Source organism: Anarrhichthys ocellatus, unplaced genomic scaffold (assembly GCF_004355925.1).
Source record: "Anarrhichthys ocellatus isolate YVR2014 unplaced genomic scaffold, GSC_Weel_1.0 scaffold13, whole genome shotgun sequence".
NCBI classification, from domain to species: Eukaryota; Metazoa; Chordata; class Actinopteri; order Perciformes; family Anarhichadidae; genus Anarrhichthys; species Anarrhichthys ocellatus.
The window spans coordinates 5,914,033-5,930,423 of NW_022280043.1; the positions used below are offsets into that span (position 1 = coordinate 5,914,033).

The window sequence follows — 16,391 nt, forward strand, 5'->3', positions numbered from 1 at the left end:
ATCAAATATCCACATTTTAAAGTGTACAAATTAAATTTTTGCAATGTTGGTTTCGAGAAATAAACAAATAATCAAATTCGTTGTAATTTTCTAAATAATTAAGCGACACATTGTTTCAGCTCTGCATTCATTACATGAAAATGCATTTTTGTTTGTTGAGAAACTATATATATATATATATATATATATGTATTAACAGGACATTTGAGATATATAACATCTGAAAAACAGAGAGGCAAACACTATGCTGCTTGTATTAAGCATACTAGGGTTAGTCAATGACGCTCTTGTGCATCCAGGTATATTTATTGTTTTAAGCACGTCTGCTCTTCTGGAATGTGCAAATGTGTGAGGTGTTTACAAAAGTGGACTGGTCCATTAAAGAGGAGGGGGTTTCATATCAGTTTAGGCAACATGTTTTTGGTACATGTACATAGTTACACTCTGAGTAACGCGGTTTACTCGAGGTAAAAGTGAATTCTAAATAAGATCATCTAAATAAAGTCAAAATGAGGAAAACTGGGGCAGTGTGCAAACACTGAAACTTGGTCTCGTCCACCATTCTCTGCGGTCTGCAGTGGATATGGCGTCACTGAAAAAGTGTAGGAGTCGAGAAACTTCACCCATGTAAACAACGTCAAGAAGAAAAGCTGTGTGACAAGCTGCGGATAGCAATACGTACAGCAGTACATAGATATATTAACCAGCTCACTAACTATGCCCCGGAAAAAGCCATTTAGCAACAAGCAGAAGAAGAAACAACTACAAGTCAAACGGGATAGAAAGAGAGGTAACCGCATCTGCCGTTAGCATCATGCTAGTTGTAACACAGCTAACGGTTCTTGCTCCACAGCTAAATGTAGTTCAGTGTCTGTCATGGGTTCAGCAAGATGTACAAGTAGAGCATCACACCACTCACTTAGCCTGTGAAATGACCCCCCGTGTGTTCTGTTAGCTAACATTAGCTGTAATAACACGCGATGTGACATAACTTGCCCTTCGGATTTGAGTGTAACGTTACGGTAGTACAACAGAATAGCACATGCTTTCGCTTTTTGTTAGAGAAGCGTCAACGCATAATCATTTGTTTTCATTTAGCCTTTAACTGTACAGGTTCAGTCCCACATTAGAAGAGCCCGTTGGGTGAGGTGCTGTCACTAAGAGAGCAATTGTCATCACACGTTGGCTCAAAGATTTTCAAGCACAGGACGTCGTTTTATTCCCAAAACACGTGTTTGTGTGACTGTCAACGCGGGCGAATTGCGGAGCGATTATATCATACTGGCGCTTTGAAAAGGTCAAGAGGTCTTTCTCAGTTCAGTTACTCCATGACTTGTAAATCAAGGCCAGTCTTTTAGTGTTAACACTCAGTTTTAGACATGCAATCACTTAAGATTTGGACCTTTTTAAATTTAAAATAACTAAGTATGAAGTCATTCCACACTGTGCATAAGTAGGTCAAACAACCTAAAATATCTTCCTCAGTGCAGGAGGCCATTGTAGAGCCAGTGATCAGGGCAGTAAAATGCCAGAAAAATTCATTTCTTTGTTATTTTCTATGATGAAAACATTGTTGCAGTTCATGTACGATGTAAGCATGTCGTGATCTGTAACGGACAACTATATGTGGGAAAAGTAGGTCTGTGATCCCTGATCTTTGCTCCCCGATTTCTAGGTGAACCGGGTTCAGGGCCGAGCAGCCGCAATGCCAGTGTGGAGCGAGGAGCAGGGAGACAGTCGGACACCTCAGACAGTGAGACCACCGATGTTAGGAGAATAAATCAGCAGCCCTCCGCCAGAGAAGGTAGATATGACCCCAACAGGTGAGTTGTTGTTATCATCATCATTACTAATACTCTCTTTGATTCACTTTCATTAAATAATGTAAGATGAGATAAATGCACATTGTGCTTTAGGTGTCTAAAAGGCATTTCCTGGAGCAGCAGTAGGATGCTTGAATCAATAATAAAGTGGCTATTCTATGATAATTAATTGGAGCAATATGTCAGAGGATAAGAAGAGAAAAATTCACTGTATTTGTGTTTTTATTTGTTTAGAAATGGCTTTCTTTTGTGCTCTAATTTGACAGTAGAAAACATCGCACTTGTCAATGTTCTCATCGTACTTTGATGGAGACATTTGTTTCTTCAGTGTGTAATGTGAAGGCAACTCTAGAGAACTTATATCATTATGTAAATAATTTAAATCATCAATCTGTAGATATAGCAACGCAATGCTAGGCTAGCCTTATTGACCCCCCCCCTTTCCAGGTTTCGACTGCATTTTGAGAGAGAGAGTAAAGAGGATGTGGAAAAGGGGAAGAAGTTGGCCATGGAGAAGGTGCTGCAGCCAATCTCGGAAAAAGAGCTTGAGATCAACATCAATGACATCTACCCCTCAGAGAAAGGTCTGCCTGTTTGTTTTTTTAATGCTTTCCACATGACGGTCTCAAAATAAGCCGACACAGATGAGCAGAGTAGGTTAATGGAGTGGGTCACTGCTAGACAAGTTTAATTCAATTATTCACCGCCAGGTCTTGGTTTCCCACATCGGCCGTCCTGGAGTTATGAGATGACACGAGAGAACCTGCTTCGGAAAGAGGAGAAGTCATACAGAGACTACCTGGACGACATGCACGCCAAAAACCCAGCTGGCTCTCTCAGCCACTTTGAGCACAATCTGGAGGTAAAGAGATATGGTGCATGATGAATGCATATTAACGTTTTCTAGTGTATTGACGTGCTTTTGACCCTCTTTGCCCTCAGTAGTAATTGTTTTCCTCAGCTGAGAGTGGTAGGGTTAGCAAGCAGCCATGGAACCATTTGTATTATACGGGGGTTTTAAAAGCTCAGACTGCCAGCACCTTTCCTGTGTAGACTGAATATTTATGAATCCCATTAAACCCTTTGACAACAGAAAACAGCATGAGGTGATCCTGCTTGTTTATGAGTGGCCTGTAAACCGATGATTATCCAGCACACTTGCTTTGCCGCTCGTCATAAACACAAAACCGTTGAGGCTGTTATCCGGCATATCATTCCAGGACGTACCATGGACTGAATTTCACTGTGGTAAATTTGGATCATGTGGCGATCTGTAAGAATTGAATTACATGCCCGTGTGTGTCGTCTGGTATTTTCCGCTAGGGACAATGTACCATCGTACCTTACACGCTGTGATATTGCTCAGGTTGTGAAAATGGTAACAAAATCAAAAGACCCTGCACATAATTTCATTTCAAAGCGTGGGTGGAGCTCAGGAGGCAGAAGCCAGGCTTGAGCTGCTGGTGGTTTAATAAGTGACTCCCGGTAATCTAGAGATGATGGCCTTTTACGTGGAGGATCAAAGTGATGCCTGTTTGAGTGGATATTCTACAGTATTAAAACGTTGAATTCAACAGAATGAGGAATATTATCTGAAAGGACCAGTGTGTAGGATTTAAGGGGATTTATTGGATAATTGGAAAATGACAATCACAACTATGTTTTCATTTGCATAAAATCGACTGAAACTGAGAGTTGTTTTGTGTTTTCGTTAGCTTGGAATGAGCCCTTCTTCTCTACATAAGGGAGCGGATCCTCTTCCACGGAGTCCGCTGTATTTTACCTCCACATTTCTACAGAAGCCCTATCATAACACTGGCTCTAGAGAGAGCCTTTCACTAAGTTTTTAATGTTACATGAAGTCCGCCGTAGGTACTCTACACACTTAAACAGAGAGAGTTTAGCAGAGGGGTATTCAGTTTATTCACTAAATCCGACAAACTGGTCCTTTTTCAGAGTAGTTTTAAAATCCTAATCGACCATTCTTTCCTAATAATGTGTCATGCTGAATAAGAACAGGGATTGTGAATTCATAGACTTTACTTTCTTTTGTTTACAATATTAAACCTAGTCTTATTTCCCACTCATTTTCTCATTTATTCTTTTAGACGTGGAGGCAGCTTTGGAGAGTGTTGGAGATGTCCGACATCATCCTGCTCATCGTGGACATGAGGCACCCGGTAGGTGAAGGATCAGACCACTAGATGGAGACACTGTCGACATCCATCTAAATTTCTGACATGGTTTTTTAAATTATTTATCAGTTTATTTAGCTGACACACACATTTTTAAATATATCATGTCTTTGTTTACTAATTTGGTCTAATAGAATAACTGTTCACATTATAGCAGACATTATTTTAACACTGACAGGACACATGTATGGTGCTGTATGTTGGGAAGTGTCGAGACAAAATACAAGTAATATTGAGAAGATGAAGAGCTTTAAAGACTGTGTTGTTATTACTGAACATGGCAAATTTGGAAGCAAATAAAAATGGAGAAAATGATCCCATCTGATACTTGTACTTCAAACACATACTGAAATATTACTAGGTCCAAGCATTTAGATGTAATCAGATTTGATTCCAAGTTCAAATTAAACCCAGTTATTTGTTTTAAACTATCAGGCATCAGCTCCTGAGATATTTATTCCAACTTTCAAGCCAGATATAGTTTATGTGAAGTGGATTCACTTTGTCTTTTAAGAGTTTCCACTATTAACATGAAGTTAAAAACAGCACAACTCGTCTTGTTCCTATTAATAAGTATGTGATTTAGGGGTTTATGTGTTGATTATGCCATAATTACTATTTTATTAAGGGTTCGTCTTCATTTAAACCACCCAGGTGCTGCAGTTCCCTCCGACCCTATACCACTACATCACAGGAGATCTCCAGAAGCAGGTGATCCTGGTGTTGAACAAAACCGACCTGTGTCCTCCTCCGCTGGTGATCGCCTGGAAACACTACCTGACCTCCCAGTTCCCCCACCTGCACATAGTCTGCTTCACCTCCCACCCTGGACAGCCCTACAGCACAGGTGAGGAGAGGGGGAGTAGGGGGAGGGTAGAAAGTGGTGGGATGGGAAGAGGGCTGAGTGACACACGGAAAAGATAACATCAGACAGACACTGAAATTGAATACCTGCTACTCAGTGAATTTATTTGAGTGCAATATCACCAGAATAACCCGACTGGCTCTCGTTGTGATTAGAATAACCATCCGTCTGTCTGCTGGCTTGTAGTGCTCCAGAAGAGGAGGATGAGGAAGAAGGCTGACTGGAGTCACGCTGGAGGTCCTATAGATATCCTGAAAGCCTGTCAGCAGATCACAGCAGGGAGAGGTGGGCATCTGTCTTACTCGTAATACTCCGATGCCTCAGTTGTTGTTGTCCACTCTGTGAATTTGACTCTTTGCATTGTCACATCTGTGCTGATCCTGTAAGTGGTACCTCTTGTTTTTGAAGTTGACCTATCCAGCTGGGAGCAGAAAATTAAGAGAGATGCTGTTGCTGAGCGACTGGATGGGGAGCGGCCTGATGAAGGAGCCGAGTCGGTGCTGATGGAGCATCAGAGTGACAGAGCGATGGACATGGGCAGCCCCTCCCAGGAGCTGTACAAAGACGGGGTTCTCACACTGGGCTGCATAGGTATACATCTGACTGAACCCTGTAGCCAGATTCATAGAAAGGTTCTTTAAACTGTTCCAAAAAGAAATCGAACAAAGTCTCAACTGTGATATTTTTTCAAGATCTTACCTCCTTTTTTTTTTTTTTTACTTTATGAAGATAATTGCACCAACTCATAAAGCGCCTTTCTCTCTGTGCCCCTGGACAACTTCAGGCTTGCATTTGTAGATCTTAAAGACTGAACATTAACCCATCCATTCTTCTTTCCTGCAGGCTTTCCAAATGTTGGTAAGTCTTCTGTTCTAAACAGCCTGGTGGCGAGGAAGGTAGTGAGCGTGTCCCGAACCCCCGGCCACACCAAATACTTCCAGACCTACTACCTCACCCCGACAGTCAAACTCTGTGACTGCCCTGGGCTGGTGTTTCCCTCCCTCGTGAATAAACAGTTGCAGGTACAATCTCACTTGTGTGTACTTGAGAGCAGATACTTTGAGTTTACTTTCCTGTTTATTCCCAATAGAAACTAATACGTTTTTTTAACCTGTCTATGCCATTTTCTTAGATTCTGGCAGGCATCTACCCAGTGTCTCAGCTGCAGGAGCCCTACAGCTCAGTTGGTTATTTGTGCGCGAGGACCCCTTTCCTCTCTGTGCTGAAACTCAAACATCCCAGTTTAATGGACATCAAACCCCATCAGAGAAACGAGGAGTCCAGAGAGCTCGTCTGGACTGCCTGGGATGTGTGTGATGGTAAGTCTATTCTCAGGGACACCCACCGTCTAATGTGTAGCTTTAAGAATCATACAGTATGTGCACAGCTACTCAGCTGCTTCACTACTACCTCAGTACGCTAAAATACTGAGAGGCAAATAGACAATCTCCCTAAATAACCCTCAAGTCATGGCCCATTATCGATTAACTTCACAAGTAAAAAACCAATCCCCACTTCAAGCAAGGGATGCGTGAGGTTTGTTGGCTTTAGGAAAAAAGAAAATCACCAGACTTGTATGTTTTAATTATGGCCAATACCATGATGTGTTGTACTGTCACTAACACCTGTCATGTCTCTCTTCCTTCTGTCTTTGCGTTCTTTAGCATGGGCGGAGAGGAGAGGCTATAAGACAGCAAAAGCAGCTCGCAACGACGTTTACCGTGCAGCTAACAGTCTCCTGCGGTTGGCAATCGATGGCAGATTGTGCCTCTGCCTAAGACCACCTGGTTACAGCTGCTTGAGGGGTAAAAGAGGCTCTTCCAGGACTCATCATTTCTCTCATCAAGTGTATTTGAAAGGTTAAAACGGCAGGTGGGTGGAATTCATTTTTAATTTATTTTTTGGTCTACAGAGCAGTGGGAAAATCACCCAGACTTGCCAGAGATCGTGGCTCTGCAAGGGAGGGCGACAGAGGAGGACGGAGCGGGGGACGACGATGACGACGGAGAGTCCAGCACCGAACCAGAGGAAGAGAGAGACCGGGACGCAGACGATGATGAGGATGGAGATGATGAAGACGAGAGTTTAGGACATCCAAGACAGAAGGAAGATAAGCCGTCTGGTTTCACTGTCAACATGTACAATGTCCTTCGTGAAAATGAGTGCGAGTGATAATGGAGGGAGAGACGAGCAGGTTGTTCCTCTTCCCTGACTCCTCCCCGTTTATCCCCGTGCATTTTTCATTCCTTTTTTCCCCCTAAATCCCTAAAAAAAAAAAAAAAAAAAAAACTTTTTTTTTTTTTTTTTCTTGCATCTCCACTCCTCATGTCATTACCGTCTCTGTACATTGACATGATCTATTCTAACTAATTCGCCCTGTTTCCCTCTCCCTATAATATTCAGAGCATATTCATGTTTCCATGCTGTGCCTCTGCTCTGCTTGTTCATCCATGAAGCTTGTTCTTTCGTGTTTCTTCTAGGAATCAGTTTGGTTTGGTTTCTTTTTTCTTTTTTTGCATGTAGCTCTCAGAAGCAAGTGAACAAAGTAACTTCCCTCAGTCTGGAATAATCAACCGACTGGTTTTCAATCTCTTTATTTACAAGTGGCTTTACAGCTGAGATGCCAAAGTTCAAGAAAGGATGATGGAACAAATCGGATGCACTGTCGATATGATGTCATTCACTGGATCAGCCATTTGGCTCTCGGAGCAGCTGGAGAGTTAGGACCTTGACTCTAAATCTTCTTTATCGACCATAGTTTGTCACAACTTTGGTTAAAGGGTGCGGGGGGGGGGGTTACCAGTATTACGGCTCTCTTAGAAGTTAATTTATCTGAACTTGGTTTTGATTTAGATAATACTGTATCAGAGAGATATTTTATTTGGTGTGGTTCTACACAGTCAGCTGGAAATTTCAAAACATGTTAGGTGTGAGGGGGGGAAACTTAACTCGTAGTGTTTTAACTACTACAGATATTATCCTTAGATGCTCATGGAGACATGGAGATTTACAGGATTTTAGGTACACTCATTCAGCAATATTATCTGTTGGCGGTTGTACAGTGGGTTTGATCAAACCGAGACTGCTTAACAATCAATGACAGGAATAGTTGGGACATTTTGGGAGATCCCCATTCTTCCCGAGAGTTGGATGACAAGATGGACGCCACTCTTGTATCCGTCCGGTAAATATGAAGTTATGGACAAAAGCTTAGCTCAGCACAAAGACTGGAAACAGGAGGAACCAGCTAGCTCATCGATGTCCAAAGGCAGAAAAACCCGCCTACCAGGGCCGCTAAAGATCACGAATTACCATTTTATTATCTTATTTGTTTAAGCTGTACAAAAAAAGCGTAAAATGACACGTGGTTTTAAAACTCCAGAAAGCCCTGGCCAAGAAATAGTCCAGTGCAGACCGCCTAGAAAACCTCAGTGTGATTTTATATACATTAAAATAACAAGATATAACGTGTTAATTAGTGAGTAAAGTGTGCTTCTGTATTTACCATGCAGATATGAGTCGTGTGGATCTTTTCATCTGACTCTGCTTTCACCACACAGAACGAGAGAGAAGTCATCTTTGCTTCCATCTGCCCATCTTTACAAACGTCATTACGCACTCCCATCTGTGTCGTCGGTAACTAACCCTTTGAGACGGGGCTCAACTTCAAGGTCTGATCTTTTAATGCTGTCGAGACACACGCTGCAGACGCTTCTGTGTTCGTCAATGCCATGTTTTCATCAGATTTTCCGTTGTGTACTAGATGCATTTGACAGTTTTGCTGTTTGACCGTCACTCTCTGTGTGACGGCCCCCCGCTGCAATCCTGAGTGCTGTATTATCGTGTGCTGCTGTTGAACCTCATTCATGTATTCACTGAGGGAACTCTCCAGCACAGTGCTGTGTTACTGTGTAATACGTCACACTGCAGCTGCTTGCAGTCATCTCTTCCATTGGTACAGTGTAAAGCAGACACTCAACGCTACCGCGCTATTAGGAGCACAACAGACTTTTAGTTGTGTTGATGGGAAATGTTTTTTGTTGGAAATATTAAAACTGACGGTGTCTGGAGTGTGAAGGCTATTTGCTGCATTCCTCATTTACCTAATGATGACTTGACTGCTCTCTGCAATAAAAGAATATTCATCCAAACCATATAGTTGTCTGTGGCTGTTTTTGTATTTTGTTTAAAGATTTCTTGAAGGCCTTTGCTTGTAACCTGTTTCTGATGATGCAAGTTGATTATTTAATATATTGTCAGGGAACGTTCTTTCAATGTCTTTGTTTTTACGAAAAAAAGACACACTTTGCCAACTCAAATGTGCATAATTACAGTAAGAACAGATGAACAGAACTTTTCCCTTAAATGTTGTGACGAGAGTTTAGAGATATGTGATAAAAGTGGACAGCGTAGACGTGTTTGGATGAGCTTTGTCAGACTAATTACACTATTACTGCCTGAATGCCAAATAGAAAGTTTTACATTTATTCTGATGGAAATGTCGGTCCTTTATAGTAAAAGTCGTGTTGTGATTAGTTAGGGGACTTAATTTTAGCAAAAACAGATAATTACTACGATGAGATTTGCTGATACCGCTGCGCCACACTCGGATCCAATTAAAGTCCTTCCAAACTACTTAATTGGCCAATTTCAAGATGGGTGATATTTTAAGCAGATAGCTTGTATAAGTTAAATGAACTGAACCTCGAATAATCTAATCAATTAACAACCTTGAGCTCTCATGCTATAACAGTATGTAAATGTTTACGTACATGTAAAACTGCTGTTATGCTAAATGTTTGTGCATATGGAGGCACTGTGCTCTCCTGCCTTTAGCCCAATGCATCCTGGTACGGTGTACTTCATTTAGAAGAAAACTATTAAAAAGGATCACATATTGTGTTATAAGCACTGTTTGAAACACGCTGCATGTGATTTGTTTGAGGCAGAGCAAAAAGGGAGAATCTCTTGAAAAGATGCTGCAGTGGGAAACATTGTGTGTTTGCTTTGATTGTAATCATATTTGTTTATCAAAGCACTTCCAATTTTCCTTTTCGTTCCACTGTTTGTCTTACATGACTACTTTTAATGAAACAGGATGTGAGTCGGAAGAAGAGCATTGTTCACTGCGCCACTGCTTTTCTTAACTGTGAAGCATATGGATTAAATTATCACCTCTCCCAGCTTCCAATAAAGTTATTTCCATAGTCATGTGTTAAAAATGCCCTTCAGATTTATGACTCATTTGAGTATTGTCTGTCATTGTCATTATGGGATGTCTACTGACAGTTTGTCCAATTATTCACACTCTTGACGTCAATCCCATCCTCTTGTCAGAGTAAATCTGGCTGCAGCTATTATCTCATTATGTTTATCGCGACCCATTGGGCACCATTCATGAGCGAGCTGAGACGGTTTGATGATAATCACCACTGAGGACTGCCACAGCCATTATTTACAGGATGGAAGTGGGTGGAGATCCCTCTCATCCCACATCATTTGGATTCAGTGCCAACTTGTGTGGTACTCACAGATGCTTTTCGCTGACTAGATAAACTCAGAGGAGGGAAGAGAGGAGGACTCATCTGGAATTGTTTTCCGATTCGCAGTCGGAGCCATGAGCTGCTTAATTTCCCTAGCTAGAGCTTGAACTATGTTGTGGCCCTCAAACCTGTATGGCAGTAATTACAGCCAGACAAAGACTTCAGATTTACTGGAGCACGACACCATTCATTTCAGAACTGTTAATTAAATTCTGCTGTGTTGAATGTCCTAGCTGCCATGCATCGGTCATGCCAAAAATGCCCATGTGGTTTGAATATGATCTTTTATTCCTTCTTGGAAAGCTTTCGCATGACGCAGTCGGGCTGTTGTGGGGACTCTTGTCCTCCATCCCTTCACCACCTCTTTTATTTGCCCCATTCCTGCTCCTTATGTGACCCCCTAGCTAACATGTGGGTGATACTGGGGGGGGGGGGGGCTGAATTAGTTTCATATGAGAGCATGAGCATAAGCAGAGCAGGAAAATGTATTAGTCTGGTTTTATATGGTCCCCTGGGCACTGCAGACACACACACATGCAGGTGAGAGTGAGAGCGTGAGTGGGAATTTGCAAAAAGCAATCATCATGAGGGAGATCAACAATAGCCACAAGTGTATAAGCGTTTCCTTTCAAGCCAATTCTAAGATCAAATGTCTTAGCTGGCTTTATAGGGACAACCAAACTGCAGTTTGTCTCACTTTAGTAAATTATAGTTCTAAATGTCAGCTAGCAGGTACACCTCTGTGGTCACTAGAGGGCTATCAAAACCAGCTTTATTATGAGTCTCTGCTACAGTTAATAGTCAGGTGCAGCAAAATGATTGTACACAGGCGTCTCATTTGTGGTGTTAATATTGTGAATGTGCAGTATGCTTTACAACCACGATCGGTTTTATAACCATTAGAAAAGAGGGGATCACACACTATCATGAGGGTCAGCAGTGGAAGGGAAAGTTATCATCTAAATGAACTATCAAACGTAAAAGCACTCATTTGGCAGTAAAATGTCCCCTGTGACTGATATATTACATAACATTATTGGATTGTTAACATTAATGGAACAATGCATATAGGCACTATTTTACTGCTGCAGCTGGTTGATGTGGAGCTCGTTCAAACTACTAAATATGAAGGTAGTTTAGTCCAGTGGTTCCCAAACGGAGGGTTAAGACCTTCCAAAGGGTCACAAAATAAACCTGAAGGAGTCATGAGATGATTAATGGGAATGGCAATTTTAGTTTTATTATATTGGATAATTTGATCTGAGAAGTTTAGAGGTGACGGTTTGTTCTAGAACAATACATCGTACGTGTTTTTTGTCCGACAATAAAACAAACCTGTAACTCTCCAGCTGATAAATGTAGTAAAAAGTATAATATTTCCTTCTGAAATGTAGTGGAGCAGAAGTGTTACGTGTCAAAAAATAGAATCAGAAGTAAAACTAAGAACAGTGCTCGAGTAAAGTTACTCATTTAGTTTCCACCACTGATGAGGGTTGATCTCTGTTGCGTTCACAGATCACAGATCAGCTTTCAAACCTGCAGTGTTGTTGTTGACTGGTTAGTGTTCCTGGAGTTTGGACCCTGAGAAGTATGTGAAGTTGCGTTAGAAATCCTTATTCTGCTATGTTTGCAGAGTCACACACTTTCCACCCACACACAAACACACACACGCACACACACACACTCGCACAAACACACATTCACTGATTTACAACTTGGGCAGTTGTCCCTCCAGTCAGCGTCCCGGTACTCCAGCAGCGCTGTGCGGGGCGACGAGGCTTCAGCCTTCTCTTCTCATGTTGGTTTCCTCTGCAATCAATCTACAGTGGTGGAAAGTAACTAAGTAAATGTACTCACATACTATATGTATGTTACACTTTTGAGGTACTAGCACTTTAGTTGAATTTCCATTTTATGTCCTTACATTTGACCGAAACATATTTTCTTTATATCAATGTTGTGTTTTTACTCAACTTTATTACCGGTTACTTTTCAGATTAAGATTTCACAAAGGCTTATAAAATATAACTTTTGTTAACTTTTTGGCATGTGACCTCTTACTAAAGGGTCCCCTTATCACAATGGCAGTTCCACCAAAGAGAGTGAAATAAAGATTTACCATCTATACTAAATCTTTACTATAAATAACTCTTCAAGACCCAAAGAGGTTATATTCTCCATCATTTCACAAAATAAAAAACATTAGGGCAAAGTTTTAAAAATTAATCTGTGGAAGAACTTTCATTCCGACTCCATCAATCATCTCATGGCCCCTTATTTTTATCTTGTGACCCTTTGGAGGGGCTAGACCACCAGGTTGGAAACAACTACAGTATATATAGTTAGTCGTTAGCTAACCTCGACCAGCTACAACAGTAAATACGTCTTGCACACTGTTGCATCAGTTATCAATATATAACATCATATATGAAGTCAACCATTCATACTGTCTTCAATTATGTTTTATATTTTATTTTTTACAGTTTATCTTATCTTATAATAATCTAATAATGTCATAGATAATGAGAAATCACTAACTCGTTTTACTCTGGCTTCTGTACTCATATTTGAGTATTTTTACTTGTAATGGAGTATATTTAGAATGTTTTATTGGTACTTCTACTGAAGTGAAAATGATTCGAGTGGTTCTTCAACCACTGAATATCATTTTGAAAAGATTCTGAAAACTGTGGGGATTTGATTGAGGTTTTTGTTGGCAAAGTGCTGGTTACATGTACAGGCACAAACCTGCGTTTCAGGGGCCTTCAGTTCAAATCTTTCTCTGTCAGGCCAGATGTATAAAAAGAAGAACTCGCCAAGGTGAACACCACACCTATATTTTGTGATAATGGCTCTTTAAACGGAGCACAAAGAACACCAACAAAAAGCAGCTGGTCATCGCTTGGCAAACCGTCCCAGCAGCATGTCGTCATGAGGTAAACTCAGAAACAATATTTGCCAAAGCAGGTATTCAACACAATGTGTACAGAGCAGCTTTCCCATATTCCTCCTGCAGAGGGTCACAACATGGCAGCTGGGTTTGTTTGCTCAGTGGACTTGTATTTGAGTGTGGAAAGGGCCTGCTCTCTGTAACTGCCAATGCAAACTGAGAGGAATTCAGTATTTGATGATTCAGTTATACTGTAAGTGGCGGTTTTGTGTATTCTAATTGTTACAATGATGTGTTTGTATGTGTGTTTTTCTGCATGGTAGAGCATACATGAGACCTCTTTGGTCACTGGCTTGTGTGTTTGTCTGTGACCCTGTTTGTGAGTCGGACCCCATGTGTCAATAGGTATTTTTAGCACCACCTCTCACTGGATTGCAATGGCACTCATTCGCACCACTTGGAGTCTCTCATCCCCCTGCCCCCCCACCGCCCCACCTCCACAACCGCCCTCCCCATCCACCCACTGCGTCCAACCCGCCACAACATTCACTCTCACTGGACAGACCCAGCAACAGCCTGAAAGCTTTTTTGTTTTTGTTTTAATTGAGAGACGGGAAGCAGCTCAGAGTTGGGTTACCAGGGCGATAAGGCCCACAGGCAAGGCGTTCAAAATTACTGCAGTATATTAGATGAGTTTTGTTCCTCCTGTGGGCCTCGTCCAATTTTAATATTAATTAAAATAATTAAAGGGTAGCTATAATTACATGTCTTTACACACACACACACACACACACACACACACACACAGACCTTGGGAACATGACATGGCTGCTCAGCAAACTACTGTTTGACCTGTGGAAAGGCTACACATGTAATTGGTAAAGACAGCAGGGTGGAGGGCCAGATAAAGAAGATCAGAGCACATCCGATGTGGTGGTTATAGTGAGTAATTCCCAAAGCTCTATTGTTAGCAACACAGAGAGATTGGAAAAGAAAGGGAGGCCATTCATTCAGCGGCTGGCTCAGACAGGTGAGGAGAGCAGAGGAGGGAAGGGGAAGAAAAATCCTAGAGGGTTACTGTTTGAACAGAGGGCGACAGTTGTAGTTGAGCCTCCCTAATGCCATAGCACAGGCTGTAGTCCTCCACACTGTCAGATGTGTGTGTTCGTGTGTTCGTGTGTTCGTGTGTACAGAGGGGATTTCTTTGTGCGGGGGGGGGGGGGGAGGGTTTTTGCCTGACACCCAAAAAGAGTTGGCATCCCCCCCTTCTCTCCCACTCCACGTCCAGCCATGAGGAAGAAGAGACACAAGTGTGCTGCTACAGCTGAGAGGGTCTCCGGGGACTCCTGATTGTGTGAGGGGTCATCTAGAACTCCCTCCCCCACACCAACATTCCCACCTCCCCTCAGCCTCTCTCCCACCTCACCCCCTCTCTCCCCACATTCCCCTGACAACACTGAGCTCATCACACTTCCTGCTGCATGACACTCCACTCCTGCATGACACTCCACTCCAGGCCAGATCGGATTTATCCACGAGACACTTGATTATCTGCATGTTGTCAGCCAGTAAAATTAATTTGTTAAGAGTAAAAGGAATTCCTGTGTGTAAACAATGTCTGGTTTCAAAAGAGAAAATAATGCTGCCTCTAACAACATCGTTAAAAACAAGAGAGAGTTTTATTGGTAGAGAGACCCTTTTTGACTGAATGAGTTTAACAGTCTGAATCATCACTTCATGAAATACCAGGATGCCAACGTCGGTCTTTGGTTCGGACTGAAATAACAACTTTTGGATGGATTGTCAAACAATTGTTTCTCGAACAATGCATCCATATAACTTATAACTTATAACTGTGCCTATGATAAGAACTGCCACAGAAAGCTGCTAGCATGACTGTACAGACTCTTGGTCATGTTGAGAAAATATATCAATGATCTTAAATCCAAAAATAGAAAAACAACATGGAACAAACAGAGAGGACAGAATAGGAAACGTCAGAGAGTTCTGTGGAAAGTGAGAGGAGCTGACCCGAGCGTTTTCCACACCGACCAACCTAAAAAGAGAGCTCATGGACTGTGACGCAAACCCTGACCCCCCTCCTCCCCCTGAGGCAGACGCTGACCCTGTGACCCCCTGACACCTCCACTGCTCTCAGATCCTCTCCAGGGGCCAATCAGATAAAACCTGCCCCTCAGCCTGTGACGCAGATACTGACAAAGTGCAGACCAGTCACAGTAAACAGACATTAGGGGGAAACACAGGGGTGCATGTTTGTCCATTTAAACAGACACACATATGCACTCTCTCACACATGCATGCATGTATGTTTAAGTCAAACCTGGACCCGAAGTCACACTTGTATGCAGTATTTTGTGGTAAAAAGAGCTGTTGGGCTCTTCGGAGGTTTTGTTGACCATTGCAAATTGGAGACATTTATTGGTTTGGGATTTTCCATTGAAAAAGACACTGGTGGAGAAGTTTCAGAGGGTAGTATGATTGGTATGTGGTTTTACGCCGGTTCCCAACATACTGCCAGATTCTGCAACTGATCAGCGTTGTCGGAACCTTGCAGCCCTGCACAGCTGTCGGACCATGACAGGGGGTGGACAGGCTGTGTGTGTGTGTGTGTGTGTGTGTGTTGTTGTAAGATGCCTTTGAGTTGAACGCTTCCATTTCTAATTCAGATGTTGGTGTTTTTGCCCTTGAGAAAAGTGATAAATTCAGAGTGTGTTCTCCAAATGACAGGCAATAGATCATCTGTCAACCCTTCCGAAATAGAACGTTTGGATGAAAATGGTAATTTCTACAGAAAGCAATAACCTTTTTCTGAAAAGTAAAGATTTTCTTTTAACTTTTAACACACTTTTCTGTCTGTTGAAAACCTCCTTTCTTCTACTTGACAGACTATTGATGTTCCGGGCAACTCATTTGTTTTACCTTCTCTTTATCTTCAGCACTGAGTGCTTTCTTGTCCTTGCTGACTCATAAGTGCAATACAACTTGAACTTCTCTCTTTCTCCTTTTGTCTCTCTCTCTCTCTCTCTCTCTCTCTCTCTCTCTCTCTCTCTCTCT

General features: G+C 42.0%; 1 protein-coding gene across 1 annotated transcript; it reads left to right on the forward strand.

Moving 5' to 3' along the window:
• Nucleotides 1-582: 582 nt before the first annotated feature.
• On the forward strand, nucleotides 583-8,411 carry gnl1 (guanine nucleotide binding protein-like 1). Its single transcript, XM_031852728.1, has 12 exons — nucleotides 583-790; nucleotides 1,676-1,823; nucleotides 2,271-2,407; nucleotides 2,534-2,685; nucleotides 3,932-4,003; nucleotides 4,673-4,865; nucleotides 5,070-5,168; nucleotides 5,292-5,474; nucleotides 5,727-5,905; nucleotides 6,016-6,202; nucleotides 6,548-6,688; nucleotides 6,796-8,411. Exons 1-12 carry the CDS (start codon nucleotides 718-720, stop codon nucleotides 7,053-7,055), a joined length of 1,824 nt encoding a protein of 607 aa, XP_031708588.1. The 5' UTR covers nucleotides 583-717; the 3' UTR covers nucleotides 7,056-8,411.
• The last annotated feature ends 7,980 nt before the right edge of the window (nucleotides 8,412-16,391 follow it).

Bases quoted from the DNA above. Each gene is read 5' to 3' on its own strand.
- gnl1 (XM_031852728.1), top strand. From the start codon at position 718: ATGCCCCGGAAAAAGCCATTTAGCAACAAGCAGAAGAAGAAACAACTA. The intron at 4,004-4,672 runs GTAGGTGAAGGA...TAAACCACCCAG, and splicing joins TCGTGGACATGAGGCACCCG to GTGCTGCAGTTCCCTCCGAC. The intron at 5,475-5,726 runs GTATACATCTGA...TCTTTCCTGCAG, and splicing joins TCTCACACTGGGCTGCATAG to GCTTTCCAAATGTTGGTAAG.